We start from the raw sequence: 16,930 nt of genomic DNA, 5'->3' as shown, positions 1-16,930 counted from the left end.
AATGAGGTACTGACATGACACATGAATGAACCTTGAAAATATGCCAAGTCAAAGAAGCTAGTCATAAAGGCTTATGTATGATCCATTTAAATGATGCCATGAAATGTCAAATCCATAGAGACAGAAGTGGATTAGTGGCTGCCAGTGAGAAATGACTGCTAGTGGGCATAAAGGTTTTTGGGGGAAGATGAAAATGTTCTGGAATTAAATAGTCGTGATAGTTACACAACCTTGTGAATATATTAAAACCATTCAACTATACACTTTAAGAGGGTGAATTTTACAGTATTTAAGTTATATCTCAATACAGCCATTACTAAAACAATGTCTGGTGCTACCAAAACAAAGTGAACGTCTAAGTTGAATAAAAAGTCATTTTTTTTCTTAAGGGCACAAGAACCTTATGCTGGAACAATTAAGGGTTCCCATTCTGTGCCACTGTAGCAGTGCTTCTCAACCCATTTTCTGCATCTACACCTTAATGCAACCATATAGTCATTTTTATCAGAGCACCATCTCTTATTAGACAAAAAGATTCTCAACTAGGTGGATTTAGGATACGGGAATAGACAGAGTGTATAATTTCTCTTCCCCTCTAAGATTCCGATATACTTCACCAGACTGAGATGTCTCCCACCCCTTCACTACACTAAAGAGAAAGAAATGGTAACTGAAATTACAGCAATTTTGATCAGAAGGATGTACTAAGTTTAGATCAATAAAGTTGGAATTTTTATAATTATCTTATAAACTATCACTAATTTATTAAATTAAATATTTATTGAATACTTAATATCTATTGAGTGCCAGGCACTGTGCTAACAGGCAAATTAAAGTTGTCTTTTGAGGGGCGCCTGGGTGGCGCAGTCGGTTAAGCATCCGACTTCAGCCAGGTCACGATCTCGCGGTCTGTGAGTTCGAGCCCCGCGTCGGGCTCTGGGCGGATGGCTCAGAGCCTGGAGCCTGTTTCCGATTCTCTGTCTCCCTCTCTCTCTGCCCCTCCCCCATTCATGCTCCGTCTCTCTCTGTCCCAAAAATAAATAAAAACGTTGAAAAAAAATTAAAAAAAAAAAGTTGTCTTTTGAGGTCAAAAAGATATAGCAAAGTTCAAAGGCATTCAAAAAATATTTTTTAAGATTTCACAGAAGTGATAGAGACCAGAAGGAATTCAGTTTCCATGGAGAAATATAAAAGACTTTTTAATACTAGGAGTTAGTTATAAACTATTGAAAATCAAAATGTTTTAATGGTTATAAAGCTCAAGCATGCTTTTATATATATATTATTTTTTACCAAAAAAAAAAAAAATAGCTTATAAATAGCTAAAGAAAGTAAACATGAACTATTAACATGTTTGAAATCAAACACTATATATGATCTACTTTGAGGGGGGGAAAATACTCCGAACTATAAGCTTTATAACTTTAAGCTGCATAACAAAATGTCACAAAGCCAGAATCAGAATTCAAACCAGGCCAGGTAATCATTCAACTAGGATTTAGTAAATTAAAATGTATCTTAAAAATAGTTTTCTAGGTTAAAAGTTATTATTAAGACAAAAGTATGTTCTTTTTTAAATATTCTAGTAAGTAGCACAAAACTGACCAAAAGCTAATTAACACACTATCACATAAGCACACAAGTATTGCATAATAAATACTACTGATTGCTAGAAAATGTTGCTTATCATTTTATTCCAATTCATGAATTGCATGTTTTACATGTTACATGATTTTACATGGGTTACATGTTAAGGGTTTTATGGACCCATATTTTTATTTCCCTGGTAACAAGCTAGTCATGATTTATTTTTATTTAGTAGAGTCCTTTTTTTTTCTTCCAGTTAAGTTCTCTGAAATTATGTTCAATGCTATGAGTAAGCAAGCTCCAAATGCCATAACTGAGGTTAGACATTAGCTTCACAACATAAATACAAACTATAAGGAGTCTCTAAAAAGTCAATCTAGGGAATCAAATGATCAAGTGGCTAGCAAGTTCAACCCTAAAGTTCAGTATGAGCAATTTTCAGGATGCTGAACCACTCTAAGTAATTCAGACCAGATTTAGAGGCCAACTGACAAATGCCACAGTTAAAGAAAACATCTCAGTTTATTAAAACTGTTATCAAACTTGAGTGCTTCTAAATTTACACAAAGACAGTATATTCAACAAATGTTTTCAGTCAGGTTTCTTAGAATAAATTAAACTGATACACTACCAAGACTCTAATCTATAGAAAATGTCTCAAGTATGTAAGTAGATTATTATTTTTCAAATAAGAAAATGCTATAAAATACATTTTATATATTCATCTCACTTCTGGCTTTATACTGCCTTTCCTACTTTCATTTTTACTCTGTGTTAGTTATCACCAGTTTCATTTAATCCTGTTATACTACACATAATCTCATAAGAACAAAGCAGGATATTAATAAGTAAATAATAAGCAAATCAACTCAACTAAATATTTAGGTCATATGCCCAATTTTCTATATAAAGCTAATGAATTTAGTTATAACTGACATCTTTATTGAAATGTTTTGAGGAATTATGCTCAATTTTAATAAAACTTAATGAAAAATTCACTTTGCCCAATATATAAAGACCTATTTTAAATCCTAAAGCAAACTAGCCTGCCATTCTTGTTAATGTTGTTGATTTATATCTAAAAAGGAGTGTTACTCACATGTCCTGCATATTGTCCAAATTTCTTCCTTAGTCCAACAGCTAGGCCAGTAAGACATTTTGCTGCCAAAGCCACCAACATGACATTGGTGTCCTTTCCAACAACCTACAAAGGGAGGAAAAAAAAGAAAACAAAATAGTCACAACTCAGGAGAAGGAGACTGAAAATTTATTCTTAAAAGAACTCTGTACCGTGTTATGCTAATGGACAGCCAATTTTGTTTCCTGCAAAAGAGGAAAAAGTCTTCCTTGACAATACCAAATTTGGGGGCTTCCCTTCATTCTGTTTAGTCTCTTACCTTAAAAGTTCTACCAGTAACACACATTAAACCACAACTTCAAATAGTTAACTCTCCATTAGTGGTCATCTGGGCTGTCAGCATTGCACAACTGTGTAGGAGGGGACTCCAACACTAGCAGAGAAGCTGGAGGCTTGCTGACTTTGCTCTGGGGCAGGAAAAGCCAAAAGACAGTGTATCTCAGAGGAAAGACACCACAAGGCGGCAGCTCCAACATTTATACTAAAGGAGCACTGGTAGAAACTGCTCTCAGTACCTTCCAGAAGTCCGTGGGGGCTCTAAATTGCAAATGCCATTGCAACCATTCCTCTGAGGGAGCTTCTGGCTTTGCAGCTGCCATTTTAAAGTTTATTTATTTATTCTGAGAGCGCGCACGCGCGAGAGAGAGAGAAAAAGAGAGAGAGAGAGAGGGCAAGAGAAAGTTAGTTCACATCAGCAGGGAATGGGCAGAGAGCGAGGGAAAGAGAGAATCCCAAGAAGGATAATGCTGTCACAAACCGAGAGGTCATGCATAACCTGTGCTGAAATCAAAAGTCGGATACTTAACTGAATGAGCCACCCAGGAGCCCCCTTGCAGCTGCCATATTACCTGATGATCATCAAGTGTGCATTTACAGTCTCTTAACAGAGTCTCCTCCAGCATTGCTTATACTACCATCCCCCTACATTATGCCCCACAAAACCCAGCATTATCAAAGCTCAGAGGTAGTAGCTGCAGCTGTGTCAATTAAGCAAGACAGTGACTATGCCTGGGTACCTTCCTGCTAAGATTTTACTGCGGTATACTGCTCAAGTCAGTTGGATGTTAAAAAGCTACTTTATTTTATTTTTTAAATGTTTACCTATTTTTGAAGGGGGGGGCAGAGAGAGAGACAGACAGGATCCTAAGTGGGCTCTGTGCTGACAGCAGAGAGCCCAATGTAGGGCTTGAACTCACGAACCATGAGATCATGACCTGAGCCAAAGTCAGACGTTTAACCAACTCAGCCACCCAGGTGCCCCCAAAAGCTGTTTTATTCTGACATGTCTCAGATCCTTGTTTTTTTCACTCTTCACTTTTTTTCCCAAGTAGAAGTAATGCTTCCATTCCACTTTGGATTTTATTTAGTTTCTAAGATCTGATATTCCGTAAGTAGAATGCTTCCTTCCAGATTCCCTGAATTAAACAACCCCTAATGGCTAGCATGCCAGGAAGTTCTAGATGGCATTTAGCTGCACTCCCTAAATGCTGAGGAGTAAGGATGAAGAGTTAAGATTAACATTTATTAAAAACAAATTAGATGTTATAATTTTATAGGTGCTTTATAATCTGTATTTAATTTTTTACCCAAAACCCTGTAGATAATATTAGCAAATTTTATAGATTTCAAAAATTAAATATAGATTAATTTGCTTGAGGTAAGAACTAGCAAATGTGATATGATGTGATTTAAATCCAGTTCTACTCCAAAGCTTTTGCTTTCTTTGCTAAAGCATATTCATGCTGTAAACTCATGCTGTGGCAAATTCATTTTCCTTATGAGAAAATGAGATCAGGGTCCTAATAAACATTTTGTTAAATCCCTAACTACTGTAAATCCATGGAGAAAAAAATTCCCTTCAGTTTTTTTTTTTAATTAAAAAAATTTTTTTTAATGCTTTTATTTATTTTTGAGACAGAGAAAGACAGAGCATGAGCAGGGGAGGGACAGAGAGAGGGGGAGAGACACAGAATCTGAAGCGGGGTCCAGGCTCTGAGCTGTCAGCACAGAGACCGACGCAGGGCTTGAACTCACAGACCGTGAGATCATGACCTGAGCTGAAGTCGGATGCTTAACCGACTGAGCCACCCAGGCACCCCTCCCTTCGGTTCTGTATTAAATTCACTATTGGCATTTGTGGGGCACCTGGGTGGCTCAGCTGGTTAAGTGTCTGACTTCAGCTCAGGCCACGATCTCACAGTTAGTAAGTTCAAGCCCCACATCGGGCTCTGTGCTGACGGCTCAGAGCCTGGAGCCTGCTTCAGATTCTGTGTCTCCCTCTCCCTCTGCCCTGTCCCTGCTCGCACTCTGTCTCTCTCTCTCTCTCTCAAAAATAAATAAACATTAAAATAAAAATAAATTCACTACTGACATTTGTAAATGTTTGGATTACCCTTTTTTTTTTTTTTTTTTTAACCAAAAGAACTCTCAGGTATTATTTAGGTGCTAGGCTTCAGATTTAACATCTACATGTATATTCTAGGAATGGTCATCAAAAACATGCCAGACCCGGGGCGCCTGGGTGGCGCAGTCGGGTAAGCGTCCGACTTCAGCCAGGTCACGATCTCGCAGTCCGTGAGTTCGAGCCCCGCGTCGGGCTCTGGGCTGATGGCTCAGAGCCTGGAGCCTGTTTCTGATTCTGTGTCTCCCTCTCTCTCTGCCCCTCCCCCATTCATGCTCTGTCTCTCTCTGTCCCAAAAAAAAAAAAACTTTAAAAAAAAAAAAAAAAAAAATTAAAAAAAAAAAAAAAAAAAAAACATGCCAGACCCCATTCCAAGAAATCTTAGTTCAATGAATCTGGGATGGGATTTGGAGCCAGTATTTTAATATAGTTCAGAAGCAGATGGCCATCGATCAATCCCATTCTTAGGAGAAGAGTTCTCCTTATCCACCATTAGAGCAGTAACCAGTGGAAGCTGAATCCTAGACACTGATGGTCCTAGGAAAGTTTTGAAGAGGATGTTGTAAACCTACTATAATTCAAGATGGTAAAGGATTGAATGAACTTATAGGTGAATAATGGATCAGGCCTATTTGCCTATCAACACATGTCAAACATGTCAAACATCCCAGTTTGACTAAAGTTGTTCTAAACTGGGAAATGGGAGTGAGGAAGGCGGAGAAGTGTTTATTTTTAAGACAAATAGAATATGCAGGGAAGGACTCCATTCCAGATTTGAAAACACTCTGTGACTCTGTTGTAGACTATAGGAAGGAAGCTTTAGCTCACAATGTTAATTTAACCTAAATAATGGGAAATATTCTATAATTAAAAGTGCTGTCACTTCTCCCTTTAAGCTAGGCCTACAATAAGATTTTAAGTACAGATAGATGATCCTTGAACATGAGGGTTAGGGGCACTGATCCTCCATGCAGTCAAAATCCACATATAACTTTTGACTCCCCCCAAACTTAATTACTGATAGCCTACTACTGACCAGAAGCCTTTCTGATAACATAAACCATTGATTAGCACATATTTTGTGTATGTATTATATTCTATATTCTTGTAATAAAGTAAGCTAGAGAAGTTATTTTAAAAAAATCACAAGGAAAATACATTTACACTACTATGCTATATTCATTGAAAAAAACCCATGTGTAAGTAGGTAGACCCATGCAGTTCAAACCTATATTGTTCATCAAGGGTCAACTCTAGTAACCATCTAGTATTTATCTTTAACTAGCAATGTAAGCTACTGGTTAACAGTAACCAGAACAAAAGCATTCTGCTGACAAAGAGAGAAGTCAATGAAATTCACCATGATTATTGTGTTTAGAAAACTATGATGGGGCCACCTGGGGGGCTCAGTCAGTTAAGTATCCGACTTAGGCTCAGGTCATGAACTCACGGTTTGTGGGTTCAAGCCCCACATCGGGCTCTGTGCTGACAGCTCAGAGCCTGGAGCCTGCTTCAGATTCTGTCTCCCTCTCTCTGCCCCTCCCCCACTCTCACTGTCTCTCTCTCTCTCTCTCTCTCTCTGTCTCAAAAATAAACAAACATTTAAAAAATTAAAAAAAAAAACTATGATGAATGTAAGCAATAAGGGGGGAAATATAGAAAAACCAAGTGAAAAAAGTCTAATAACACATAAGTCTGTAGAGTATATAATAAAAACACCTTGAAAACCCAAATCTTAATCTAAAGATATCAACCAACATCCATAGGTAATTGACAAGCAAAGAAGATATTGGGGGGAGGTGGGAGTAAGGGGCAGGGGAGAAGGTATCTTTATAAATGAAGGAACCTATAACTTGTGAGAACAGGAAAGTCCATAAAATATGCTAAGTCAGATGACAGCTTGAAAGAAGACAGTTTAAGAAATAATTTCAGGAATACCATAAGGAATTTCAAATGAGTAGTTCTTTACTACTTGTATTAAAGGCAAAAAATAGGGAAATTACTGGGATTACTCAATATAGACAATAGAGAGAAAAGACTATGGAGGGAAGAGTGATCGGTCTGTAGCCTACTCAATTTCATTCTCTTATTTCACCATTTCCACGTTTTTGATAGGTCTCTCTTAAGTCAATATAATATGAATACGAAGTTTGTGTTTACATGTAAGTAAAATCACACAAAAAAAATGTTAATGCCTTGTTTCAGGTTAATTTATACAATTGAAGTTAACTTTTCATTGTTTTAAATATTTTAACCACAAAATTAAATTTCTTTTCACTTGTTTGTAGCCTTTGATCGCCCCCCCCCCCACTTTACCATGTGAAGAGGGAGAAGTTTCTCACAGAAATCTATTGTGTCTATGTCTACCGAAATATAAAATCCATGATCCTATCTGCAAATCAGCAAGATTATATTTATATTCATAATGCCAATGGAAATCACAGAACACTATTTGAAAAGCTAATATCCTAAGGAAATCCATGTGGAAAGTATCAACTAATATTTGTACCATTAGATAAGAAAAAATAAGAGCTTCTATCTGAGGCATTGAGAATTCAGGGCCAAGTACTAAGATTCCTGATAAAAATTATATGCTGGAATTCACAGAGAATCTGAAGTTCTCAAGGCCATTAGAATTCCATTTCCTTCTCTTAGTGCCTTTTTACCCCTCCTCTTTCCTCCCAAGCTCCAGGTTGGTGAAATCTTTTCCCCCTGGGCAACTCCCTTCTCACTAATCTTGCCTGGGTCTGGGTTCTTCAGGATTGGAAGATGGAAGACTAAAAGATTGTGACAAATCATATCTCTGCTTCCAAATCTCACTTGGAAGAAAGTGTGGGAGGCTGAGAATGAGAAAACATAGTCCGTTCTCATTATTCACGGGTTTCATATTTGCGAATTCACCTACTCGTTAACGTTTATTTATAACCCCCAAAATCAATTCTCGCAGCACTCTCCTGGTCATTCAGACAAGCAAAGAGCTGTGGAAAATCTGAGTTGCCTGGTGTGCACAGTCCCAGCTGAGAATGAACAAAGCAACACTCTGACTTCTTTCAGCTCTCATACTGTAAACAGTATGTTTTTCATGGTCTGTTTAGTGCATTTCTTTTTCTTTTTTTTTTTTCATTTTTGTGATTTTCGTTGCTGCTTTCACTGTTTAAAATGGCCCCCAAGGGCAGTGAAGTGCTGTCTAGTGATCCTAAGCACAAAAAGGCCGTGATATGCCTCACGCAGAAATTATGTGTGTTAAATAAGCTTTATGCAAGGCATGAGTTATAGTGCTGCTGGCCCTGAGTTCACCGTTAATGCATCAATAATATATATTAAATGAGACATCTTCAAACAGAATAAAATAAGCTATGTATTGACTGGTTGATGAAATGTTGAGACCAAAGAGTCACAGGACCCTAGCCCTGTGCCCTGTGTTCCCTTAGGAGCAATGGTTTGGTATTTGCTATTCAGTGTTTTGGTGACTTTACAGAACATAAGTACCACGAATGAGAATAACTATACTTACATGTGCATATAATTAAAAATTAACCTCCTCTCTCACCATTCTAGTCCTTTGTAATTTCAGGCTGAAGAAGCAAATGAAACAAAGTTTTCTATATTTAAGAACATGTCTTCTCAGAGTTTGTTCTTAAGCTCTACACCTATGTCCACAGTGTTTGATCTATATTTTCAGATTTTATGGAAAGCCACTACATATAAATTTATCCACCAACAGCATTCAACTTGGTTAAACCTAAGCGACACCAAACCAAAACACCAAAGTGTTTTCTAAAAACATTTCTTTCTTATTTAGCACTTACCTGCTTTATAATGACCACATTTCCCTACATCTTTTACTTTGCACGCAGATATACAAGGTGGCATCATTAGCTATCTAATGGAAAAATATGCCTCATATTTAGTATTCGTCCCATTAAATAGAGCCAATTTAAATAGTTCATCCTACAGGGGCACCTGGGTGGCTCAGTCACTTAAGCATCGGACTTTGGCTCAGGTCATGATCTCATGGTTTGTAAGTTTGAGCCCTGCGTTGGGATCTGTGCTCACAGCTCAAAGCCTGGAGCCTGCTTCAAATTATGTATCTCCCTCTCTCTCTGCCCCTCCCCCACTTGCTCGCGCGCGCGTTCTCTCTCTCTCTCAAAAGTAAATAGACATTAAAAAATAAATTAAAAAAATAATAGGGGCGCCTGGGTGGCTCAGTTGGTTAAGCATCTGACTTCGGCTCAGGTCATGATCTCACAGTCTGTGAGTTCAAGCCCCAAGTCTGGCTCTATGCTGACAGCTCAGAGCCTAGAGCCTGCTTCAGACTCTGTGTCTCCCTCTCTCTCTGCCCCTCCCCTGATCATGCTCTGTCTCTCTGTGTCTCAAAAATAAACAAACATTAAAAAAATAAATAGTTCATCCTATGGAATTATAAAACTGGAATATTTGGTTCTATATTAGCAAGATCCTCTTTTTCGTGAGGTCTGTATATGCTATCAGACAGCATACTTAGAGTAAGTGATAATAAACAAAGAATAAAAACCAATCCCTCCACACTAACTTGGGACACAATCCCTCCACACTAACATAGGACAATCACTTTAAACAATCCTTTAAAAGGGCATGCCTGGGGCACCTGGAGTAGCTTAGTCAGTTAAGCGTCTGACTTTGGCTCAGGTCATGATCTCATGGTCTGTGAGTTTGAGCCCCACATTGGGCTCTGTGCGGACAGCTCAGTGCCTGGAGCCTGCTTTGGATTCTGTGTCTCCCTCTCTCTTTCTGCCCCTCCCCCGCTCATGCTCTGTCTCTCTCAAAAAAAAAAAAAAATCATAATTAAAAAAAAAAAAGGGTATGCCTATAATTAGAAAACCATCAATAGTGTTCCTTAAATGGCAATGTAGTTGTGATAAAAACAATGACAGATGATGAGAAATTCAAAGGCCTGGTCTGTTGTTGAGATACCAATGTACCAATGTTGACACTCTTCATGTTTACCTTCTTTAATGCTTTTACTAAATCTGCATAATCGCCTGCTTCCAGTTTGGGGTTTTTCACTAGTACTTCTACAGCCTCCAGGGCTTCTTTTCTCTCTTGCCATTTTTTTGCCTCCTGCAAGACATAGTATGAATCACTTATAGAACAGAAAATAAGGCAAAATAAGAAAATAAAAGTCTATTTCTTGCATGCTCCTAATTCAAAGATACACAATTATCTTTTGTTTTCAGAAATTTTTTTCTAAAGCTGGTTAAAAAATAAAATTGCAAAATTGTGAGGCAAATCAGAATGATTTGCTCATATATACATATAAAATTTTGTTCATACATAGTAAGTATTTTCATAACAATTCATAACCCTAAAAGTTCTACAAGTAAAAGAATGGGATACCACAGACTTTTCCTTCTCATTTTCTAGGCAAATGTTAGTAAACAAGTATTAAACAGAAAACACTGCTAGAAAGCATTTCTAGCATATCTCACAGGTGAAAGGAATGTCCATACTAACAACATTAAAAAGATTAGAAAAAGACCATCATACAACCAACAGCCAAAATTGTTCTAACATTGGAGATCCGTTTTATACATTGGTGCTACAATGCTAATCCTTTTGTTTGATAACCATAAAGCAGAAAATACTTCACTAGAGATCAATTAATCATTCAATAATTTTGAATACCCACTATTTGAAAGAACTGGGGATATAAAGAAGATGACAAACTTGTCACCCTGGAGGAGATTACAGTGGAATTCAATTTACCAAATATTTGTTAATCAGAAGTTAATGGGGGACTGAAGGAGCTGATGGCAGAGCTAGGAAGGTCTTCAATAAATAAATAAATCCTAGGTCAGGACCACTATGAAAAGAGAAGTACAAGCTGCTTTGGTGTTACAGCAAGAGGATTTAATCTACTTTAGGCTAACAGGTAGGATCTCCCTTAAAAAGTGATTCTTAAGGTAAGACCTAGAGGATCAAGAAGTATTATGGGGTGAATCGGGGAGAATGCTATAGTCAGAAAGAACAGCATATATTAAGGTCCAGAGTTTAAATTTTTTTTTTTTCAACATTTATTTATTTTTGGGACAGAGAGAGACAGAGCATGAATGGGGGAGGGGCAGAGAGAGAGGGAGACACAGAATCAGAAACAGGCTCCAGGCTCTGAGCCATCCGCCCAGAGCCTGACGCGGGGCTCGAACTCCCGGACCGCGAGATCGTGACCTGGCTGAAGTCGGACACTTAACCGACTGCGCCACCCAGGCGCCCCGTAAGGTCCAGAGTTTAGTGGGGAAAGTGTGGCATATCTGATACCGGGAGGAGTTCAGTATGATGGGAGCACAATAATTAGACGGTAATTAGAGAAGTGGCTGGAAGATAAGCAGAGGCCTCAAATGTGTCATAGTTTGCCTCAATGGCCATAGGATGATTTCAGACATTAGTGAGGCAATGATATGGGAAGATTTTTATTTTCAAAAATGACAGCTTTGATTACATTCGAAAATATGATGGAAGGAGGCAAGAGCAGAGACAGGTAGTCTTATAAGAAGACTACTGCAGCACGTGGGGCAAAAGATGGTGGTAGTGGTTGGGATAAGACTCTCGGTTGGGAGTAATTGTGTCTCTTGGGGTACATTTAGTAAAGTCTGGAGACATTGAGATTGACTTGAGTAATGGTATTATTGATATTAGGTGGGTAACTGCCAGAGATGCTGCCAAACACCCCACAATACATAGGACAGCCCCCCCAAAACCAAGAATTACCTGGCAAAAAATGTCAACAGTACCAAGGTCAAGGAACTCTGGGGTAAATTACTGGCAGTGGGATGGAGAAAAGGAGATGAATTTGAGAGATATTTAAAGGTAAAACCAGAAAGACAATGAGGAAAAATGAGAAGTCAAAAATAGTGTTCTGGTTTTTGGCAAGACAAGTAAAAGAAAGTGCTACCGTAGGTATATATACAAAGTAGTATGGGAACAAAGAAGCAACTGATTCATTCTCCTAGGGAAGATATGGGGTGGAAGGGGGTATACCGGGCAAGGGCTCCATAGAACACTCTAATTATAATCAAGTAACTGTTTAACATGAAATAAATGAAAGAAGGTTACCGTTACTTACAATTTTATCATAAAAGTCTTTGGGAAGTTTGGAAAGAATTTCTACTGCCTCCAATAGCTCATAAGCATCTATCTGTGGCACCTCATCACCATCATCACCACCTTCCAGAAGAAAAACAAAACAAACCTTAAAAACAGATGGAATGTTTCTACTTATCAAATAGTTATCACTCCTTTCACAACCTGATGAAATCGCTATATGGACAGAATCCGTTATTAATGCTATAAACAACTTTTATTGTATTAAATGGCAGTCCTACAAAACGTGCCTATGTCCTTGGGGTAGGGCCTGTTCTTATTTTCAGAGAAACCGGTGTTTTAAAAACTGGCTTACCTCCCTCAGCATCGCCACCAGCAGACTGTTGCTGTTCCAATTTCGCTTCTAGTTCTTGCTGCGAACGCAGAAATCGACTTGGTTTAGGAGCACCTGTTGGCAATTTGACCCATTCTTCTTCTAGTTCTTTCAACTACAAATATCATAAAATATTTTTAAAATATGCCTACATCCTCACCACTACAGAACATTTACTAACATCAGAACCCAATTTCTTATTTATGTAGTTCTAACAAGGCAAACAAGAAACGATATACATTTAAAGTGTATATATTTGGTATATACCAAATACGTGTTTGACATAAGTCAAACTCACATATTTACTACCTAAGATGTAGGACTAAGCACTTAGAAAAAAATCTACTTTTTAGAATACTCATTAGTTCATGAATTCAGATATACTTGTATTAGATAATGTCTCTAAAACTAACTGTAATAAAAAAGAGATAAAATGCATTTTGTCCAAAAAACAGATAAAATGCATTTTGTCCAAATAGACATTAAGTCCTGCTACCCAACAGCATGATAAAGGGATCTTTTAAACTGCTATAGACTCAACACTGACATACTAGAATCACTGAATGCATGGTATTTAACTTGAGAAGACAAAATAACATCAGAAACAGTTATCTGAGAGAAAAAAAAAAGGATTTCAAAATTAAAAATGAAAAAATAATTATTTGTAAGGACAGAATATCAGCAACAGGAAGGAAATATCTTCATATTAACCTTATGCAAAGACAACCAAAAAAATTTTTTTGTGTCTCACCTGGACAGAGTTTATATTTTGTAATGGGGGTCTCAGAGCGTCCCGAATCCATCTGTAAATCTCCACAGCAATTAGTTTTGCTTCATCTCGAACAGCCTTTTCTCGAGACTCAAAGAGTTTTGGCAACACTTTGATAATTGGCTTAAGCAAGATGATTTTGGAACCAAATTCACTAGATGTAAAAATTGTAAAAAAAAAAAAAAAAAAAAAAAAACTTGTCAGCCTGCAATCTACTTGGGTAGTATTTCTTTTGTACAGACGTTTCATTTTTTTCTAATTTTTTGTTGCCATTATACTTAAATTATAAAAGAGCTATTTATACTTTTTTTTTTTTATGTTTATTCACTTTGAGAGAGAGTGCAAGCGAGGGAGGGGCAGAGAGAGAATCTCAAGCAGGCAGGAGAGAGACAGAGAGGGAGAGAGAATCCTAAGCAGGCTCTGCACTGCTAGCACAGAGCCCAATGTGAGGATCAAACTCAAAATCGTGAGATCATGATCTGAGCAAAAATCAAGAGTCAGACGCTTAACTGACTGAACCACCCATACACTGCTCAAACACAGTTTTGTACTTATTATATACATATTTTTTTTATTTAAAAAAATTTTTTTTAACATTTATTTATTTTTGAGACAGAGCATGAACGGGGTAGGGTCAGAGAGAGAGGCAGACACAGAATCCGAAACAGGCTCCAGGCTCTGAGATGTCAGCACAGAGCCCGACGTGGGGCTTGAACTCACGGACTGCGAGATCATGACCTGAGCTGAAGTCGGACCCTTAACCGACTAAGCCACCCAGGCGCCCCTGTACTTATTATATATTAACAGAGTTACACACGTTGAGATATTTTAAAATGGCCAAGAAAAAAAAAAAGAGAAGAAAAAGGAACCTCATAACCATATATTTTTTTTAATTTTTAAAAATATTTATTTATTTTTGAGAGAGAAAGAGACAGAGTGAGAGCAGGGTAGGGCAGAGAGGAGACACAGAATCTGAAGCAGACTCCAGGCTCTGAGCTGTCAGCACAGAGTCCAATGAGGGGCTTGAACCCACAAACTGTAAGATAGTGACCTGAGCCGAAGACAGATGCTTAACCGACTGAGCCACCCAGCCTCCCCCATTTGTTTTTTGTTTTTGTTTTTTAATTTGAATCCACGTTAGTTAAAATATAGTATAATGTTTTAGGGGTAGAATTTAGTGATTCATCACTTACATTTAGCACCCAGTGCTCATCCCAACAAGTGCCCTCTTTAACTCCCATCGCCCATCCCCCCACTCAGCACCCTGCCAGCAACCCTGTTTTGTCCTCTGTATTTAAGAGTCTTTTATGGTCTGCCTCCTATTTTTATCTTATTTTTCCTTCCCTTCCCCTATGTTCATCTGGTTTATTTCTTAAATTCCACATATGAGTGAAATCATATATTTATCTTTCTCTAATTTCACTTAGCATAATACATTCTAGTTCCACCCACGTTGTTGCAAACAGCAAGATTTCATTCTTTTTCATCGCCAAGTAATATTTCATTGTGTGTGAGTGTGCGTACATATATATATATATACACACATATATATACACACACACACACATATATATATGTACACACACACATACACCACATCTTCTGTATCCATTTGTCAGTTGATGGACATTTGGGTTTTTCCCATACTTTGGCTATTGTTGATAGTGTTGCTGTAAACATTGGGGTGCATGTGCCCTTTCAAATCAGCATTTTTGTATCCTTTGGATAAATACCTAGTAGTGGAATTGCTGGCTCGTAGGGTAGTTCTATTTTTAATTTTCTGAGGAACCTCCATACTGTTTTCCACAGTAGCTGCACCAGTCTGCATTCCCACCAGCAGTGCAAAAGAGATCCTCTTTCTCTGCATCCTTGCCAACATCTGTTGTTGGCTGAGTTGTTAATTTTAGCCATTCTGACAGGTATGAGGTGATATCTCATTATGGTTTTGATTTGTATTTCCCTGATGATGAGTGATGTTGAGCATCTTTTCATGTGTCTGTTAGCTCTGGATGTCTTCTCTGGAAGAGGGACTATTCATGTCTTTTGCCCATTTCTTCACTGGATTATTTGTTTTCTGGGTATTGAATTCAATAAGTTCTTTATGGATTTTGGATACTAACCCTTTATCTGCTATGTCATTTGCAAATATCTTGTCCCATTCCCTCAGTTGCCTTTCAGTTTTGTTGATTGTTTCCTTCGCTGTGCGGAAATATTTTATCTTGATGAGGGCCCAAGAGTTCATTTTTGCTTTTGTTTCCCTTGCCGTATCTATGTTTAGATGTCACTCTTCCAAGAGTATTATGTAATGTCTAGGGTCCAGAATAATATAAAAATTTTAAACTAACCTTCTAGGTAACCATATTGGGGATAATTCAAATCTATAAAGGACCAAATGTGTAATGTCTTAAATATATATGTGTATACATATAAAAGCTTAAAAACATAAACATATCACTTTATACATATTTAGATGAGTGAAATCTACTTTCGATAAAGTTTTAATAGTTCTTATGATTAAGGTAGTTCACTCAAAATTGACAGCTTACTAATCCTGGCAGTGTATTTCACTCCTGACTTCGAAGCTATCACCCTGTAACTCCAGGCAACCTAAATCTCTCTTTGCTTAGTTTTTCACGCAGAAAAGTTGCATTCTGACTTCTTTTAAAAAGGTAGCACATTTAACCTTATATATCTGTCACATTTTATATTTTTAAGTTCCTAACTGGCCAAATTTAGCTTTCTGAGTCATTGCTAACATTTCTGCATAGCAAATTCTGGAGCAAGAGGGATTTAGTTATGAAAGAACACTGACATTCTATAGTAGAACTCATATACAGTTGAACCTTGAACATAGCTTTGAATTGTACGGCTCCACTCATACATGGAATTTTTATAGTACAATATTGTAAATGTATTTTCTCTTCCTTATGAGTTTCTTTTTTTTTTTTTTTTAATTTTTTTTTCAACATTTATTTATTTTTGGGACAGAGAGAGACAGAGCATGAATGGGGGAGGGGCAGAGAGAGAGGGAGACACAGAATTGGAAACAGGCTGCAGGCTCTGAGCCATCAGCCCAGAGCCCGATGCGGGGCTCGAACTCACGGAGCGCGAGATCGTGACCTGGCTGAAGTCAGACGCTTAACCGACTGCGCCACCCAGGCGCCCCTTCCTTATGAGTTTCTTAAAAACATCTTCTTTTCTCTAGCTTAGTTTATTTTAAAAATACAGTATATAATACAGATAACATACAAAATATATGTTAATTGACTGTTTATGTTACTGGTAAGGCTTCCAGTCAATAATAAGCTATTAGTAGTTAAGTTTTGGGGGAGTCAAAAGTTATACACGGATTTTTGACTGCATGGGGTTAGCACCCCTAGCCCCTGTGTTGTTCAAGGATCAACTTATTTATCTATTTTATCTTCTGTACACAAATGCAACAAAAATTTTCAGTATAGCTACTGACATATTCCAACAGGTTGGAGAAGATGGCAAATACTCTACTTCAGAAATTATATTTAAAGAGATTATGTAAATAACCTGGTATATCAACCACAGCATGGTTATGTAAATAGTTTAAATATA

At 37.5% G+C, this 16,930-nt stretch overlaps 1 protein-coding gene across 4 annotated transcripts in view; it reads right to left on the bottom strand.

The window, feature by feature from the left end:
• The window catches only part of CKAP5 (cytoskeleton associated protein 5), a 114,418-nt gene that overhangs the window by 51,659 nt on the left and 45,829 nt on the right, over positions 1-16,930 (bottom strand). For all 4 annotated transcript variants that reach the window (XM_040495282.1, XM_040495285.1, XM_040495284.1 and 1 more), the window contains exons 5-9: positions 13,328-13,499; positions 12,559-12,691; positions 12,226-12,326; positions 10,113-10,226; positions 2,687-2,791 (exon numbers count right to left, since the gene is read on the bottom strand). In XM_040495282.1, the coding sequence (XP_040351216.1) occupies positions 2,687-2,791; positions 10,113-10,226; positions 12,226-12,326; positions 12,559-12,691; positions 13,328-13,499 (625 nt within the window). The remainder of the gene's footprint in view (positions 1-2,686; positions 2,792-10,112; positions 10,227-12,225; positions 12,327-12,558; positions 12,692-13,327; positions 13,500-16,930) is intronic.

This window comes from Herpailurus yagouaroundi, unplaced genomic scaffold (assembly GCF_014898765.1).
Source record: "Herpailurus yagouaroundi ecotype Mexico unplaced genomic scaffold, PumYag 187, whole genome shotgun sequence".
Taxonomy (NCBI): Eukaryota; Metazoa; Chordata; class Mammalia; order Carnivora; family Felidae; genus Herpailurus; species Herpailurus yagouaroundi.
This window is presented reverse-complemented; position numbering and strand designations above follow the sequence as displayed.